General features: G+C 49.7%; 1 protein-coding gene and 1 pseudogene across 2 annotated transcripts; both read right to left on the minus strand.

The window, feature by feature from the left end:
• Window positions 1-2533: 2533 nt before the first annotated feature.
• Window positions 2534-4478, minus strand: LOC309800025 (putative ATP-dependent RNA helicase DDX28; annotated as a pseudogene). The gene has a single exon. The product of its transcript is annotated as a putative ATP-dependent RNA helicase DDX28 (transcript).
• A 7261-nt stretch (window positions 4479-11739) lies between these two features.
• On the minus strand, window positions 11740-13691 carry LOC309800779 (dipeptidase 2-like; the record flags this gene model as incomplete). Its single annotated transcript, XM_082615099.1, has 4 exons — window positions 11740-11997; window positions 12098-12233; window positions 12884-12959; window positions 13628-13691. The coding sequence occupies 4 exons, from the start codon at window positions 13689-13691 to the stop codon at window positions 11740-11742; spliced, it is 534 nt and encodes a 177-aa protein (XP_082471225.1).
• Between the last annotated feature and the right edge of the window lie 3768 nt (window positions 13692-17459).

A 17459-nucleotide genomic window follows, 5' to 3' on the forward strand; every position in this document is an offset into this window, starting at 1 on the left:
TAAATATGTCCTGCCAGTCCCTTCTGGCTTGCAGAGTTTCTGCTGAAAGATCAGCTGTTAACCTTGTTGGGATTCCCTTGTGTGTTATTTGTTGTTTTTCCCTTACTGCTTTTAATATGTTTTCTTTGTATTTAATTTTTGACAGTTTGATTAATGTATCTTGGCATATTTCTCCTTGGATTTATTCTATATGGGACTCTCTGTGCCTCCTGGACTTGATTAACTATTTCCTTTCCCATATTAGGGAAGTTTTCAACTATAATCTCTTCAAGTATTTTCTTAGTCCCTTTCTTTTTCTCTTCTTCTACTGGAACCCCTATAATTCGAATGTTGGTACATTTAATGTTGTCCCAGAGGTCTCTGAGACAGTCCTCAGTTCTTTTCATCCTTTTTTCTTTCTTGTGCTCTGCAGTAGTTATTTCCACTATTTTATCTTCCACGCCACTTATCCTTTCTTCTGCCTCCATTATTCTGCTATTGATCCCATCTAGAGTATTTTAAATTTCATTTATTGTGTTTCTAATCATTGCTTGATTCATCTTTAGTTCTTCTAGGTTCTTGTTAACTGTTTCTTGCATTTTGTCTATTCTATTTCCAAGATTTTGGATCATCTTTACTATCAGTATTCTGAATTCTTTTTACTCTTCATTTGTTAGGTCTGGTGGGTTTTTATCTTGCTCTTTCTCCTGCTGTGTGTCTTTCTGTCTTCTCATTTTGCTTATCTTACTGTGTTTGGGGTCTCCTTTTTGCAGGCTGCAGGTTCGTAGTTCCCGTTGTTTTTGGTGTCTGTCCCCAGTGGCTAAGGTTGGTTCAGTCGGTTGTGTAGGCTTCCTGGTGGAGGGGACTAGTGCCTGTGTTCTGGTGGATGAGGCTGGATCTTGTCTTTCTGGTGGGCAGGTCCACGTCTGGTGGTGTGTTTTGGGGTGTCTGTAGACTTTTTATGATTTTAGGCTACCTCTCTGCTAATGGGTGGCGTTGTGTTCCTGTCTTGCTAGTTGTTTGGCATAGGGTGTCCAGCACTGTAGCTTGCTGGTCGTTGAGTGAAGCTGGGTGCTGGTGTTGAGATGGAGATCTCTGGAAGATTTTCGCCATTTGATATTATGTGAAGCTGGGAGGTCTCTTGTGGACCAGTGTCCTGAAGTTGGCTCTCCCACCTCAGAGGCACAGCACTGACTCCTGGCTGCAGCACCATGAACCTCCTCAATTTGGGATGATTCGTTGTCTATTCATGTATTCCACAGATGCAGGGTACATCAAGTTGCTTGTGGAGCTTTAATCTGCTGCTTCTGAGGCTGCTGGGAGAGATTTCCCTTTCTCTTCTTTGTTGTCACAGCTCCCGGGTCTCAGCTTTGGATTTGGCCCCGCCTCTGCATGTAGGTCGCCGGAGGGTGTCTGTTCTTCGCTCAGACAGGACAGGGTAAAAGGAGCAGCCGCTTCGGGGACTCTGGCTCACTCAGGCTGGGGGGAGGGGAGGGGCATGAAGTGCGGGGCGAACCTGCAGCGGCAAAGGCCAGCGTGACGTTGCACCAGGCTGAGGCGCGCCGTGTACTCTCCCGGGGAAGCCGTCCCTGGATCCCGGGACCCCGGCAGTGACAGGCTGCACAGTCTCCCTGGAAGGGGGATGTGGACAGTGACCTGCGCTCACACACAGGCCTCTTGGCGACGTCAGCAGCAGGCCCTGCGTCCCACACCCGTCTCTGGGGTCCGCGCTTTCAGCCGTGGCTCACGCCCATCTCTGGAGCTCCTTTAAGCAGCGCTCTTAATCCCCTCTCCTCATGCACCAGGAAACAAAAAGGGAAGAAAAAGTCTCTTGCCTCTTCAGCAGGTCCAGACTTTTTCCCGGACTCCCTCCCGGCCAGCCGTGGTGCCCTAACTTGCAGGCTGTGTTCACGCCGCCAGCCCCAGTCCTCTCTCTGTGATCTGACCAAAAAACTGACAAAGTTCTTTTATCCTTTTGTTTCTTCATATGGAAAAAAGCTATGACTGTACATTTAGCACAATGTTCTCTTTTGGCAAAGGTTGCTCTGCATCCATTTGTGTTCTCTGCAACTTAACCCTTTCCAGTGTGCAAGCATTTTTAAGTTGTTTGGTGAAATATTACATTTGACTTTCAACTGTCATTACTTTGGGCAAAACTTATATAATGCTGCAGAGACTAGAACCTATGCAGAGATAGTGAGAGGATGTTATAAGCTTATTCTTCCAGTTTATAAAGAAGTTTAACCTTTTCTCCTCTTCCTCCACCTGCCACCAAGAGATGAGAAAGAAAGCAGAGCCTGGAAATGCACACCAAGCAATATTTCTGTGTCAGTTTGCATTTTATTCCTCTGCCAGTACTTCCCAGAGAGATTTCACCAAAAGTGCCTAAGCTTGCCATGGCCATTTTTGTGAAGAAAATTTCTCTCTATTGCTAGTCAAATCTCCCCTTCCTTCTCCTGGGGGCTTAATGGATGTTTGGGGGCAGGAAATAAAATTTAAAGTAAAACATCAATTGAAAGAGCCTTCATCCTAAGTGTGGTAGTTTGGAGTGTGAATCTTCTCAGAGTCTACTGAATTCTGCCCCAGTGGAAACTGTTATTAAGGGACACCCATAGAAACATTGCTTATTGTTAGAAACCATGACATAATAGAGAGCCAGGATCGACATTATTCTTCACATGAAAGACTACAGAGAGCCATGCTCAGTAGTTCACCCTCCAGTGTTGGCCAGCAGCTTACCTTTTGAAGCCAGACAGCAGCCTGGGTCTTCAGAAGGTAACTAGGCAGCCCAGAGCACCCTACTGACAAGTGTGCTCACCCATCCAGCACAGAGGGAAAGGTCCCTGTTATGGCATCATATATAAGCCTGCTGCAATAAGGTTTGCTGGTGCAAAGGCTCTCTCACTGAGGACCCCAGTCCTGGAAGGCTTCTCCGGCGAGCTGCCAGTTCAATCTTCTGAGCCAGGCTCACGTCCCAGGGATGGGTCACAAAGCTGACGACGGTGCCTGGCACCTCGCTCCCCACCCGACCCACCCTCCCTGCCCTGCTCTGTGGATGTAGTCTTGCAGGGTGAGAGGGAAATCATAATTGATGACTAGCTCCACCTGGGTGCTGTCCAGGCCCCGAGAGGCGATGTCTGTGCAGAGAAGAATGTTTCGGGAGCCCTTCTGGAAGGACTGGAAGATGCCTGCTCTCGTTGAGGCTGGCATCTGTTCCTGCAGTCTTAAGTGTTGGATTTTGTGGTCATCCAGAATATATACCCCAGCCAGTTCACGGTGCTGGAGCAATTACAGAACACCAGAACAGTTCCTGCGGGGCCAGTCCTATATGCTCTGTCATGCTGCCTGAGGATCTGCACCAACCCAGTCACCTTCTCTGTTCCCTTCGGCCTCATGAATGTCTGTCTGACATGAGGCATGATGCAGTGGAGCTTGTCACTGGTAACCGTGGTTAGAGAGTCTAAGCTGGCAACTTTACTCAGCAGCTGGCCTACACCTTCAGGAAATGTGGCTCCCACCAGCATTAACTGAGCTTTCGGATTGAAGGGGTCTTTTAAGTCAGCTGGGCCTTCTGCTATATGGCTCCCCTCCAAGATGTAATCCACCAGTTCCAGGAAGCTTTCATCCAACAGCGTGTCTGCCTCATCGAACACCAAGGAGAGCTGCTCCAGGCTGATCAGTTGAGTTTTCAGGGCCTTCCACAGAGCCCCCGGAGCGGCCACTAGAATATCTGCTGGAGGTTGTTTGGACAGTTGCAGCCTGATCCTCCTCATGTCATGGCCTCCCCCTAACTCCCGCACCTGGAGGTCCAAGGAGCTGCCCAAGGGCTGGGCCACGGCCTGCACCTGTTCGGCTAATTCTCGATAAGGCACAAGAACCAGGCCTCGAGGGGCAGGGATACGACAGGGGTCCGGGCTTGGTTGGCCCAAGAGCCGTTGAAGGAGAGGTAGCATGTAGCTGAGAGTTTTGCCACTGCCGGTTTCTGCGGCGTAGAGGATGTGGCGTCCGCGAAGGAATGGGGGAATGTTATTCGACTGCACGGTTGTGGGCCGAACAACTTCGGGAGCAGCCTCTTGTAGTGCACTCAGAACGCAGAGCTCAGGACCCAGTTCGGTGCAGCTGCCCTTGGGCGAGAGGTTCCGCAGCACTGGAGCCTCATGTTGCACGCGCTCGATGGAGAAATGGTCCCCGTGGGCGCGCCGATTCCTCCAGCCGTGCGAAGCGAGTGGCGCAGGCTCCCAAGGGCCCAGCGTGAGGCGTGCCGGCTGGTTCAACTCCGGTCACCGCGCTGACATCAGCGGCGGCCCAGGTCGTGCCAGCAGCGGCCGCGTGGGGCTCTGCTGCCCGCTCTGCCACTCTTCCTGCTGCTGCTGTAGAGCCCGCAGGATGCGCACCACGGGCAGGGTCTCGTTAGGACCGCGGACTGTCAGGTCCCGGCGAGGCGCCAGAAGCAACCGAGCCGTGAGTGACAACAGCTGCAGCCGCCGTGCCAAAGCCATGCTCCCCTTGCTGCGGGAGAGGCGCACGACAGTGACGTCACAGGCGCGCCAAGGCCTCGCGGACGGTGGCTGGCGCGGCTCAGTAAGGCCCATGGAATTGGCGAACTGTGTGGGAGGAGCGGGATCTGTAGAGTTTAGCAGCGGTGAGATCTGTAGGTCCTAACAGGGGATGGTGGCTCCAGACCCCGGCCAACCTTGGGGAAGGGTGCGCTATGGAGGCAGGACCGGGGTCCGGCGATACGCGGCGATGGGGCCCTGGCATTACGAACCAGGAGGACGGAGGGCTTCTGGCGATCCGATGTCCGATCCCTGCAATGCTCTTTTGTCGCCCTCACAGCTCCTGTCATGGCTTGGCCAGTTCAGGTCTCCCCCTGTAACTTATGATGTTTTCCCAGATGTGGGCCCCGTGTAAGGTCTTTTTTTTAGGGGGGGGGTGCGGTACGCGGGCTTCTCACCCTTGTGGCCTCTCTCGCCGCGGGGCACAGGCTCTGGATGTGCAGGCCCAGCGCCCACTGCCCACGGGTCCAGCTGCTCTGCGGCTCGTGGGACCCTCCCGGACCGGGGCACGAACCCACATCCCCCGCATCGGCAGGCAGACTCCCAACCACTGCGCCACCAGGGAGCCCTAAGGTCTTTTAATACAAGTATTTATTGAGAGTCTGAGTGAATGGTCAGGCCTGGGGGCCGAGACCAGGAGTCCGGAGTCGTAGGTCCAGGCTCACCCTTCCCTTAGAGCTCCCCAGAGAGCTGACGGCCCTGAGGGCAAGCTTGTGGCCTTCAGCGTATCTTCTCTTCAGTCAAGAGAACTCATCTCTTGGTACTTTTCCCCTTCCTTTTCAGCTGAGGTTCATTCTCCCCTCCTTTGTCACCCTTTCCAACTTCTCATCCTGAACCCACTGCTTTCTTGGGTAGTTCACCTCCACCGGCTTTCCAGTCAGATACCTCAATCCCGTAAATAGCAGAGAGGAGGGTCCTGCTACAGGTTTGTGGCTTGTCTCACAAAGCCATGGTCAGGCAGAATATTTTACTTGAATTCAGTTGTTCAGGTTGCCAAAAAGCCTTACACTACTGGTACTTCTTGAACGGATCCCGAAAATGGGTGACCGATCATTTCTGTAATTTCCAGTGCCTGGGGAGATAAGGTAAACGTGGATTAACCACCTCGGAGGTTCTCAACATCTGGAGAAAGAGTTTTACTTTCATCAGATACTGTTATAGAGATAAATACTATTAAATTTCAAATAGCATTTTGATACACAATAGACTTTCTGGAGAGTTACCTGTTAAGCCAGCAGAGGAGAGAGTTTTGAGTACTCATGAGTGAACAGTCATTGAATAGAGCAGTGGCACTTGAGTGAGGGTGATTTTGCCCTCACCCTTCCTCCAGGATGTTTGACAATGGCTGGAGACATTTTTCTTTGTCACATCCGGGGTTGGGGGGATGCTGCAGGCATCTGGTGGGTAGAGGCCAGGATGCTACTGCATATCGTACAAGGCATAGGACAGCCCTCCCCACCACCCCAAAAGAATTATCTGGCCCAAAATGTCAATAATGTGCTATGGAGAAACCTTGGATAGAGGCTGAGGACTGAAGAGAGGCTGAGGTTGTCACATGTACTCACACTTCAGGTAGTCAGTCACATTTGCCAGACTCTTTTGTGGGCCTGCCCCTTTCCCAGAATCTGTAGCAGGTGCACTGATGCCATTGCTTGTCATGGCCTTGGGATGAGAAAACCTTGGGGGCTCCTCAAAGTCATAAACACAGGAAGGAGTGATTTAGGAGGGTGACATGGGAGAAGAGAGCTTTAGGAAGAACAAAATTGTCCTCATGTGTTTGGGAAATGTGCCAGATGGAAAAGAGATGAGGTGTGCCATGGGGTGTACAATTGCAGAAGGCAGACTGGGACTGATGCGTGACAGGGAGTCAGATTCTAGATTTGATATAGACTGCTGTAGCAACTAGAAATGCCTAGATCTGTCTAGAGAGTGCTGGGTTTTCTGTCACTGAAAAGTTCATGTATAGGCTGATGACCACTGATTGGTGATATGATAGAGGGGAGTTGATACAAAGGATGCTCTAAGATATTGTGATTCTACACTACTTTTACAATTCTTTCCCAGAACTCGGAGCTCCTCGTTCGTTAGCTGAAGAGCTCCTTGGATGTCTGCTCTGACATGTTTCATCCATTTACATGTGCCACTCATTTTTCAGGTACAAAACAAAGAATCACTTTGCACAAAGCCAGACGGGATACACTGAAAGAATGATCAGAAAAGAATAATACATAGGTATGTATTTGCATTGACTTTCTCCAAATATTTGAGACAGGGTAGCTGGTTAGTGGCTGCTTTCTCATGCTCGAGCCCTTACAATGTGATCACCTCAGAATGTCATAGGTATTAGAGCCTGTGTGAGCCTGTCTGTCTCTGCCCGTGGCCCCTAGTTTCTTCTTGTCATTGCTTTAGATACTGTGTAAGGCCCTTCTCTTTTCCTCCCGCTCACAGCAGACATTGAGTAACCTCTAGTTGTGACTGAGATGCATATTTCACAGTATAGTACTTTAGAAATGAGAAAGGTTTACTTATCGTGGAAACAAGTGTAGGTTCCTGGGAGTGTTAGTGTCACTTGGTAATGTTTTTCCCAGGGCTGCCATGGTAACTGACGTTGCCTGGTTACTCCCTAAATTTTGAAAAGAATTCTTCCTTGGATCTCAGGTGATAGTGGTACATTTCTTCCTTCATTTATTCATTCAGTAAATATTTTCTGAGCACCATGTATGTGCCAGGTACTTTTCATATGGACAGTGAATGAAACAGACAAAATTCCTGCCCTAGTGAACTGTATATTCTGATTTAAGTGGCTTGGGGTGAGGCCTGGCCATTGGTAGTTTTTAAAATCTCTCCAGATGATTCTAATGTACAGCTAGGTTTGAGAATCACAGTTATAAATGAAGCACTTTGGGAATTGCAAAGGCATTGCAGAAATAAAAAGTGGCTATTGGTATTCCTTCGCTATTCCTGCATTTTCCTGCCTGCATCAGGATTGTTGTACAAGTGCTGATCATTTTCTTTTCAGCCCTTTTCGCTGTTTACCTAGACCCTTTATCCCTCTTTCTAACCTAACATCCTACCTCCTTCTTGTCTTTCAACCTCCAGTCCATCATCTCTTTGGGATTTATCCTAAACTTGGTGGGAAGCCATTTCAGGGTATAAACAGAGAAGTGGTGTTAGCAGAGATGGCTTTTTCAGACACCATACTGGCTATTGTAAGAGAATGGATAGGAGGGGGCAGGAGAAGATTTGGGGAGACTCATTAGGAGACTGGCTTTGTGCACATTGGTGGCCTTGGAAATGGAGTAAAGCAGGCAGGTTAGAGTCACATTTGGAAGGTTAGTGATGGCTTGGAGGCAAATAGGAGTAAGTGATGAATTGGATGTGGGGAATGTGGGTTAAGGATGTGTAATTGGGTAAATGGAGGTGCTACTTACTGAAATGGGAAAAATTTTCCCCCCACATATTGGCCTGATAAACACCTTCTCGCCCTTTAGACCTTGAATCAGAGATTCTTTCTTTTTTAATTTTAATATATTTTATTTTATTTCATTTTTATTTGGGCTGCGATGCCAGCTTGCAGGATCTTAGTTCCCCAACCAGGAATGAACCCAGACCTGAACTGGAGGCACAGGGTCCTAACCCCTGGAGCACCAGGGAATTCCCAGCAGAGACTTCTTCTTTGTTTCTTTAATATAAGTTTGAATTCATTCATTCATTAATTGTTGGTTGCGTTGGGTCTTCGTTGCCGCGTGTGGGCTTTCTGTCATTGCGGCGAGCAGGGGCTACTCTTTGTTGCGGTGCATGGGCTTCTCACTGCAGTGGCTTCTCTTGTTGCGGAGCACGGGCTCTATGCGCACAGACTTCAGAAGTTGTGGCACATGGGCTCAGTAGTGGTGGCTCGCAGGCTTAGTTGCTCCGAGGCATGTGAGATCTTCCCTGACCAGGGAGCAAACCGGTGTCCCCTGCATTGGCAGGCGGATTCTTGTTTTGTTTTGTTTTTTTTTTTTTAAACATCTTTATTGGAGTATAATAGCTTTACAATGGTGTGTTAGTTTCTGCTGTATAACAAAGTGAATCAGCTATATGCATACGTATATCCCCATATCCCCTCCCTCTTGCGTCTCCCTCCCACCCTCCTGATCCCACCCCTCTAGGTGGTCGCAAGGCACTGAACTGATCTCCCTGTGCTACGCAGCTGCTTCCCACTAGCTAGCTATTTTACATTTGCTATTGTATATATGTCAATGCTACTCTCTTACTTCGTCGCACCTTACCCTTCCCCCTCCCCGTGTCCTCAAGTCCATTCTCTACGTCTGCGGCTTTATTCCTGTCCTGCCCCTAGGTTCATCAGAACCATTTTATTTTTTTAGATTCCATATATATGTGTTAGTGTACGGTATTTGTTTTTCTCTTTCTGACTTACTTCACTCTGTATGACACTCTAGGTCTATCCACCTCACTACAAGTAACTCAGTTTCATTTCTTTTTATGGCTGAGTAATATTCCATTGTATATATGTGCCACATCTTCTTTATCTATTCGTCTGTCAATGGACACTTAGGTTGCTTCCATATCCTGGCTATTGTAACTAGTGCTGGCAGGCGGATTCTGAACCGCTGCGCCACCAGGGAAGTCCCCAGAGATTATTTCTTAAGGGAGGCCCTCCTCAACCCCCATCAGTCTCTTCCCTGCTGACCTAGACTCCCACAGCCTTATGTAATTGCTCCTTCATAGCACCATACACAGTTTTAATTTCACACATATGTGTAAGTTCCTTTTCTATAACCCTTTGTTCTATTGAACCTTTCCCTCCTGCCTCATCATTTTATCTCTAGTGCCTACCAGTGCTTGGCATATCTTAGGGGCTCAGTAAGTGTCTGATGAATAAATAATTGGAGACAGAGGACAAGGCTTAGGAGGGAAGATCAAGGCTTTGTTTTCTACATGTTGAGTAGGAGATGCCCTTACGACATCCGAGTGGGGATGTGTTTTGAGCAGTTGGTGTGAGGTTGGGGTGCCTTTGGAGATGATCATGGCCAATATTTTACACCATGGGAGTGAATAAATTTGTGAGGGAGGATGTGTGAAATTTGAAGGGAAGAGGGCCCATGACTAAGGAGCAACCTCAGCATGTGAGGGGAGGATGTGAAAACCGCAAAAGAGACTGAAAAGCAGGGGTAGAGAGAAAAATTGGGAGAGTGTGCGGTCGATGAACCCAGGGAGGAGAGAGATCAAGGAAGAGGGGAGACTCAACCATGCCATGTGCTGCTAGCAGAACAAGATTGAGGACAGGTCAGTGTCTCGTAGATTGAGCAACTTCGAGGTAATTGGTGACTTTAATCAGAGCAGTTTTGGGAGAGTGGCAGAGGGGGAGACCAGGCCAGAGTAGGCTGAGGAATAAAAAGTTAGTACCTCTGAGAAGAGCATCCTTGGCAAGCTTTGTGGTTTTTAGAGGGACCGTATTTGCTTAGAATAAATAAATTAACAGTTATCTCTGGGACATGGGCTTTTGATTTTCTTCCTTTTACTCCTGTTGCTCTACCTTCAAAATATTTTTAGAATGTGACCACTTCTCACCACCTCCCCTACTATCTCTCCGTCCTGAGCCACCATCGTTTCTGACATCGGTGACTGAAGAGCCGTCTAACTGATCTGCCTGTGTCTACCGTGGCCCCCAGAGTCTGTTTTTCATACAGCAGTCACCGTGATCATGGGGAATGTGATCAGTCATGCCACTCCTCTCCTAAAAACCCTTCACTGGCTCCTATCGTGAAGAGCTAACAAAGCCTGCAGAGCGTCCTACAAGGCCATTCGGGGTCTGACCACTGTGTCCTATTTGCTTACTGCTCTCCATCCATCGTGTATCTGACTTCCATTACTCTCTTCTCCTTTCTGTGCTGCAACCACAGTGGGCTCCTTCCTGTTCTTCTAACACACCACACAAGCTCCTGCCCCAGGGTCTTTGCACTGGCCCTTTCCTCTCCTGTGCACTCTTCCACTAGACACCAACTTGACTAACTCAAATCTCTGCTCAGGTGTCGTCTTCTCATTGAAGCTTATCTGGGCTTCTCTATTTAAAATTTTAACCTATGGGGATGAGGTTGGGGGGGAAATGGGTGAAGGTGGTCAGAGGATACAAACTTCATGTTACAAGACAAATACATTCTGGGATGTAATGTACAGCATGGCAACTATGGTTGACAATACTGTATTGTATCTTTTTTCATTTTATTTATTTATTTATTTGTTTATTTTTGGCTGTGTTGGGCCTTTGTTGCTGCACGTGGGCTTTCTCTAGTTGCAGTGAGAGGGGGCCCCTCTTCATTGCGGTGCGCAGACTTCTCATTGTGATGGCTTCTCTTGTTGCAGAGCACCGGCTCTAGGCGCACGGGCTTCAGTAGTTGCGGCACGTGGGCTCAGTAGTTGTGGTGCATGGGCTTAGTTGCTCCGCGGCATGTTGGATCTTCCCGGAGCAGGGCTCAAACCCGTGTCCCCAGCATTGGCAAGTGGATTCTTAACCACTGTGCCTCCAGGGAAGCCCTACCTCTCTTTATTAACTAATGTATTAACTCACATTTGGCTATAATTAGTGCAGTTGCTATTATCATTAATGAACTGGGGGAAGATGGGGTGGTTGTCTAAGTAGCCTGAACCGATTAGAGAGGAAGTCCCTGAAGAACAGGGGAGGAGGTGCGCCCACATCCAGAGCAGTCTAGCCATTGGAGTTCCATGGTCCATTAAGTAGCCTGAGATTCTGGGCTCTGTCCAAATAGGTACAAAGATCATTTGTGATCTAGGCATGTTCTTTTCTTGGGCATCTGAACCAGAATTCCCTGAAAGATCCCCAGGTGGTACTCAGTGGGTCAGGATGTGGATTGAGGTGAGCTATACAGAGGGAACTGAGTAAGGTCCACCCTCCCGCAGCCAGAGCCACCCACTGTCTTCTTCCAGTGCTGAGCCAAGCCACCTGGATTTCCTCAGGCCACTGTCAACAGGTCTTCCTTGAGTATCTGGTGTCTAAACTGCAGGGTCCCCCACCAAACCCCAGTATTGGGAGCCTGCACCACAGACCCCACCACGGAGAAGGACACTTGTGCTGATTCCATTTCTAAAACATTTATTTTCAGGAAATGTTTATGCTCACATGCAAGGAAACTTTGTGGGGTATCTGTGGCTGCCAAAGTGACATCTGGCAGGATTAACTGGATCACCAGAGCCAAACAATGAGGACTGGGAAGGCAGCAATAACTGTGAGGCCTGGGCCCATGTGGGGGCAAGATTTTGAGAATGACCACTTAGGTGACAAAATGGGATTCCCACGAACCGCAGCTCTGGTTAGTTTCTGGTCTGGAGCCAGATCCTCTCTCTGATGCAGACGTGGGAGGACGGAGTGGCAAGAGCTGCCCAGCTGCTCATCTGGGAACTCATCCTCCAAGGGACTCTGTCCCTCGTTCTCCTCCCGTACCTGGAGGCGACGGTCAGAGGGCAGCACCTCTCACAGCACCTCCGCATACACCTGCTCAGACCACCTGCTCAGAGCTACTCTTTTGCCCAGCCCAGCATACCTGTTCCACCTGTCTGAAGACCTGCCACACGTTTCCTCGAAGCACACCCCAGAGCTCTTCCTCACTCCAGCCACTCCCCAGCAACTCCTCTATCAGTACCGGGTATATGGACACATCCTCCAGCCCCTGTGGGAACCTGTGTGGCTGCCAGCCAGCCAGCTCTTGGGCCTCAGACCTGTTCGCTGGTCCTGAGTCAGAACCAAAGCCCTATGTGTCCAGGGTCCACTGAACCCCAGCCCTGGTCAGATATGGAAAATGGAGACTTGGAGAGAGTAAATGATTCACTCCTGCTCTTCATCCTTCAGAGGAATACCCCAAAAGCGCCTCGACTATTCATCAAAAGTCATTGAGTTGTACTGTTAAGATCTATGCCTTTCAATGAATGCAATTTTTGCCTCCATTTTATAAAGAGAAGAAAAGCTTTTTAAGAACTGGGTTGACACCCCTGCATGCACAGACCCAACTGCAGGCAGAGAAGATGGTCAGCACAGCCCAGACCTTGCTAAGAGTCTGCTCAGAGGCCCTGGGTCTGCTGGCACTGGATGGGCGCAGATGCTGGGCAGATGAGCTCTGTGTGGTGTTTTAGACAAACATGATGACTTAGAGTAGGGCCAAACAGACAGGAGAGCCCAGGAAGCAGACCCTGGGAGAGGGGAGATACCAGTTGGGCCAGCACACCTGAGGCTATGGTCAAGGCCATGAGGACCACAGTATTGTGGGCACGGTGGCTGTGAAAGCCCCACTGCTGCCCAGCCAGCCCAAGACAAGCCATGGGGAAGCACCCACCAGCCAGCCCCATCATAATCTCCACCAATCCCGATGAACTTGCATCCAATGACTGCCCTGATGTGGTCAAAGTGATCTGAAGAATGGAAAGTCAGCAGTGTGGGGCTTCCAGGGCAGGGGTGGGGGTGATGACTGCCATCTGTTGATTCCCCTTTTTGCAGCCTGTAGGCCAAACAGGCCAGTTCCTTCATGGCCTGGCACCGAGATTACCAACTAGAGGGCCCTGAGGTTTGATCTGAAGTGATCCCAGCTGGCTCTAGACTGGACTTCAGATTTGGAGTGGACCCCAGAGCCCCCTGTTTGAGCCATTTCCCACCCAAGATTCACCCTGCCTCCCAGTCTCCTTGAGAACCTGTGAGGGCTCCTTTCCCCGGGTGTGGAGGTTGAGAGAGGAACAAGAGTACAACTGATGAAGACCCCAGAGACCTAAGGATCTGGCCAGTCCCTTGGCCAGAGGTAGGGGAAGTGCGCTTTAGGAGCCCCTGCAGAGGCACAGATGGGCAGCACCCGGGCTCTGTGTCTGATAGCCTCCCTGATACCCATCAGTATTGCAGTTTTGATTCCGTGGCTCCAGTTCCACATGGCACCAAGGTGCTGTGTACCGTCCATTATTGGGTTTTTGGGAGCTGTACCTATTGCCAACAGGTGGGTCAAACCACTGGGGCTCTTCTGAAGTCCTCCCCAAATTTGGACCCAGCTTCAGCTCCAAATCTGAGTTTTCAGAGAGCCCAGGTTGAGGCTCACCTGCCACAGTAGACACGTTGGCTAACAGGTTGCACTGCAGCACCCGCACGGACAAGGACACCATCACGATGCCACAGTTCTACTTCTGCAGGGGTGGACCAGTGGACAGTCAGCTTGGCCCCCAGCACAGCCATCTGCCTGTTCACTCTCTCGGCCCCTCTGAGGAAGGTGTTCAGCCCTGGCTTTGAGGTCAGAGTCGTCTCCTCTCTGGGTTTGTGTGAACGGAGGAGCTGCAGCCCTGGTCTGGGTGGTGTCTTGGCCCTGGGTTTCTGGGTTTGGAGGAGTATCTTACCACCTAGACCCCCACCTAGGGCTCAAGAGTTCAGGGGCTGTGGATCGTGGGTTTTGGGGGCAGAAGATGTTTAACTTGGGGTTTGAGGAAATTGAGGGAGAAGAGGCTCAGGTTCAAGGGCTCCTGGTTTGAACCTCTTGCTTTAGGTATGAGGGCCAGGGCAGTCTCTCACCAGAAGCTGCAGGATATCATCAGGAACATTCCGAGTGTTCTTGCACATCCCCCGGGCAGCTGAGTGGCAGATGACAGGTGCCTGTGACACTTCTAGGGCTCGCCGTGCCACAGCATCCGAGACATGGGACAAGTCCACCATCATGCCCAGGCAGTTCATTTCTGCCACCACCTTCTGCAGGGACAGGATGTGGAGAGTGCATGAGGGCTGCATTTATCTTGTGTGCATTTATCTGTAGGGAACAGGCGGGGCTGTACATTCATGTGGGGCGGGGTATGGAACCCGGGTACTTACCTCACCAAGCCGGTGAGCCGACTGACGTTGCTGTAGAAGGGGTGGATACCCTTTGCTGAGCTCTGTGCCCTGCAGGATGGCCAGGAGGCAGTCTGACTGGTGGCCATGACTTGGCTACAAGAGCCTAGAAAGAGGTTCTGTCGAACCGTCTACACGTGCAACTCCCTGGTGCAAGAGGAGCGACCCAAACTAGGCTCTGCGTGGCAGTAAGAGGGTCCTTCTGGGGAATCAGTCTTTAATATATTCAGGAAAAAAAGCATACGCCCTTTTTGGCCAACTGCATCATTGTCGAAGTTCTGCCGCTTTTCACGTGCTTTAAAGGCGACTCCAGTCTACCTGTTGAAAACTGTTTCCTGCAATTCTGCCTTGCTTTCAAATCCTTTTCATTTCCTTACCTCAATATATATTTGGAAGATTGTTATCATTTATAACAGTGCAGGTTTGTCAATTGCAGCGCCACTGAGCTCCATTTTTTAAGTCGCTTTTTTGGGCACTGGCCACAAAACCCCAGGATGCTTCAGGCCCTATTCTTGTTCTGGGGTGCAGGCTGAGACTTTGGTTAGTTCTTCTTCCTGCTTGGAAATTAGAGTGACATGTGCCTGTCCAAACACCTAGGGTTGGTCTATCATTGGTTCCCGCTCTTCCTGTTCATCCTCCGGACAAATTGCTAACTGTGCGAAACGGGAGGTTAAAGCTGCTGATTCTGCAAGTGGGGAGCTTGTTAGAAAAGAGGCTGGAGGGGTGAGCCCGACTACCAGGAGATGAGGAAATGAGGTGCTTTTTCCAAACCCTTCCCGGTCAAATGGTGTACCATCCTCTGGGTGTCAGGCATGTTTTAGCTGTAGGTAGAGTCCCTTTCATGTAAGGAGGACACCAGGGATTTTTCCAAATCAGTATCTCCCCGAACTCCAAACTGGGAAATTTTTAAGCTACGGGTACATGTATGTTCTTTAAGGGCCTTGGGCAGTAGTCAGAGTCCGAGCTTTAGCTGATTGAAATCTTCAGGGTCAGAAGCGCTCACCATCGGCCTCCCTTAGGTTACATTTTATCTGTCGTTGATACATGATGTAGATGTAGATATGTATTCTTTTTCAGATTATTTCCCTTTATAGGTTATCACAGAATATTGAATGTTGTTCCCTGTGTTATACAGAAGTTCCTTGTTGATGATCTATTTTATACATAGCTGTGTGTATATGTTAATCCCAAACTCTTAATTTATCCCTCCTCCTGCATTTCCCCTTTGGTAATAATACGTTATAAGGTTTTATACTTCTCAGAAATGGGGGAGCTGAAGGAGAGGTATCATTTTCAATTGAAAAGCATTCAAAACAAGATTGAAGCTTCAGCCAAGATTATTAGATGTACATCCCTGGAAGGAAATCACGTCATTTCTCTAATATTGACCTGACAAATAAGACAAACCCCTCTACTGAACTTGCTTATAATAAAGTGATGGAAATATCAAATGGAAGTGTTAGAAACATCTTATTTTACACGAGCCTTATACACTGTTGTATGTTAATTACAGTTTGGCTCACACGTCTGTTCATTGAAGTTACAATGTTCTCAATTTCTGTTACTGATCCTCTCGAGTGGGCCTCAACAAGGGTCCCCCTGCCTAGTGTCATTGGAGCCAAAAGAACGAGACTGAGTTTGGTTGAGAAGCAAAGGAACACTTTATATTTTGATCAGAGAATGGAGAGGTGAGTGCGGGCGCTCCTCCATGAGCTGTGGGCGGGGCTGCTGTGTAGGGATCCCGTCAGCGTCAGCGGGAGGGAGGGGGCGGAGCTCTCTAGGGCCGGGTTGGCTGGAGCTCAGGCTCTATGTCGCAGAGTCTGCAGGGGGTCCGCGAGCTGAGGTGTCGGCCCAGCCATTATGCACCAGGAAATTGGGTCTGAAGTGCCGGGTGTGGGACCTTTGCATGTGGAAACCTAGGAGCAAGCGAAATTAGACAAAGCACAAAGGAAAAAAAGGTTAGACTTTATTTTATTGCCCAGATTCTATTTTTATCTCCCAGGAATTTTTTATGGGCTTTGCCGGTGACAAACCCCTCCTCTGCCTTTTGTCCCATTCCTCATTCTTGGGGGGCTGAGGGTGCAGACCCCTCTTCTGTAAGTGCTTCGTGCTGAGTGGGGAGTCGTCATACTCGGGGGTGGGGAGGGTTAGAACTTCTCCCCGGCAGCCTCCAGGTGAGGTTGATTGTCCCCAGCCCTCCTCCCTCACTGCTTGTCCGCCTGAGCACCAGCATTAGAAGTATTATAGATTCTAATGACCTTTAAAGGTCCAGGAAAGAGATACGCAGAAACACTGGCGGGGGGGGGGCGGTTTTACCCCGCCCCACAGTTGTTTGGCCACCTTAGGCTGACGGTTTCTGCCAGCCTAGGTTCTCTGACAAGTAGGCTGCGCTTTCTTCATTTAGGTCACTGAATTAACTTACAAACAGCACCAGGTGTCCAAGCCCTGCCTGCTCAACTCCCAGACAGTCCAGGGCCGGTGGTGATCCATGACCATGACGGCCACTGAGTCAACGGCCTTTTGAAGTAGCCAGGAGTCCAGCCGGTCTCATTGGCCGCTGTCACCGCGGTGTTCGTAGGCTTTTCTATGGTGACAACGTGATATACGGTTCCCCCGCCAAGCTTATTAGCTCCCCTCTGGGTGCAGTAAGTCCTGCAAGCAGCAGTCTGCTCTTTTGGGGCACACTCTTGTTGTTTTCTGAGAGAAGCTCCAGGTCAAGTCATGGTCACACGAGTCGTCATGGGGGCCTGTTGCCCCCGGTTGTCTCTCTGGAGGTTGGAGTTGGAGAGCCTCCTCTCTCAAGGTCTGTGTGCCTACGGAGCGATCCCTGCAACTTCAGGGCATGGTGGGTGGTTAGGATCACCACGTGGGGTCCTTTTCCCTTAGGAGGGAGCTGGCCTTGCGGGCTGCTGATTTCCAGGTTTTTAGATACTCCCAGTATCCTGGCCGGATTGGGCGGCTGGCCAAGCCCTTTGTGACCGTAGTTTCTCCTACCTGGAGGGCATTCTTGCGTTGTTCCATTTCAAGTGGTCCCAGTTTTTGCACTAATACTAAAA

This window comes from Mesoplodon mirus, assembly GCF_964341445.2.
Source record: "Mesoplodon mirus genome assembly, chromosome: 3".
Taxonomy (NCBI): domain Eukaryota; kingdom Metazoa; phylum Chordata; class Mammalia; order Artiodactyla; family Ziphiidae; genus Mesoplodon; species Mesoplodon mirus.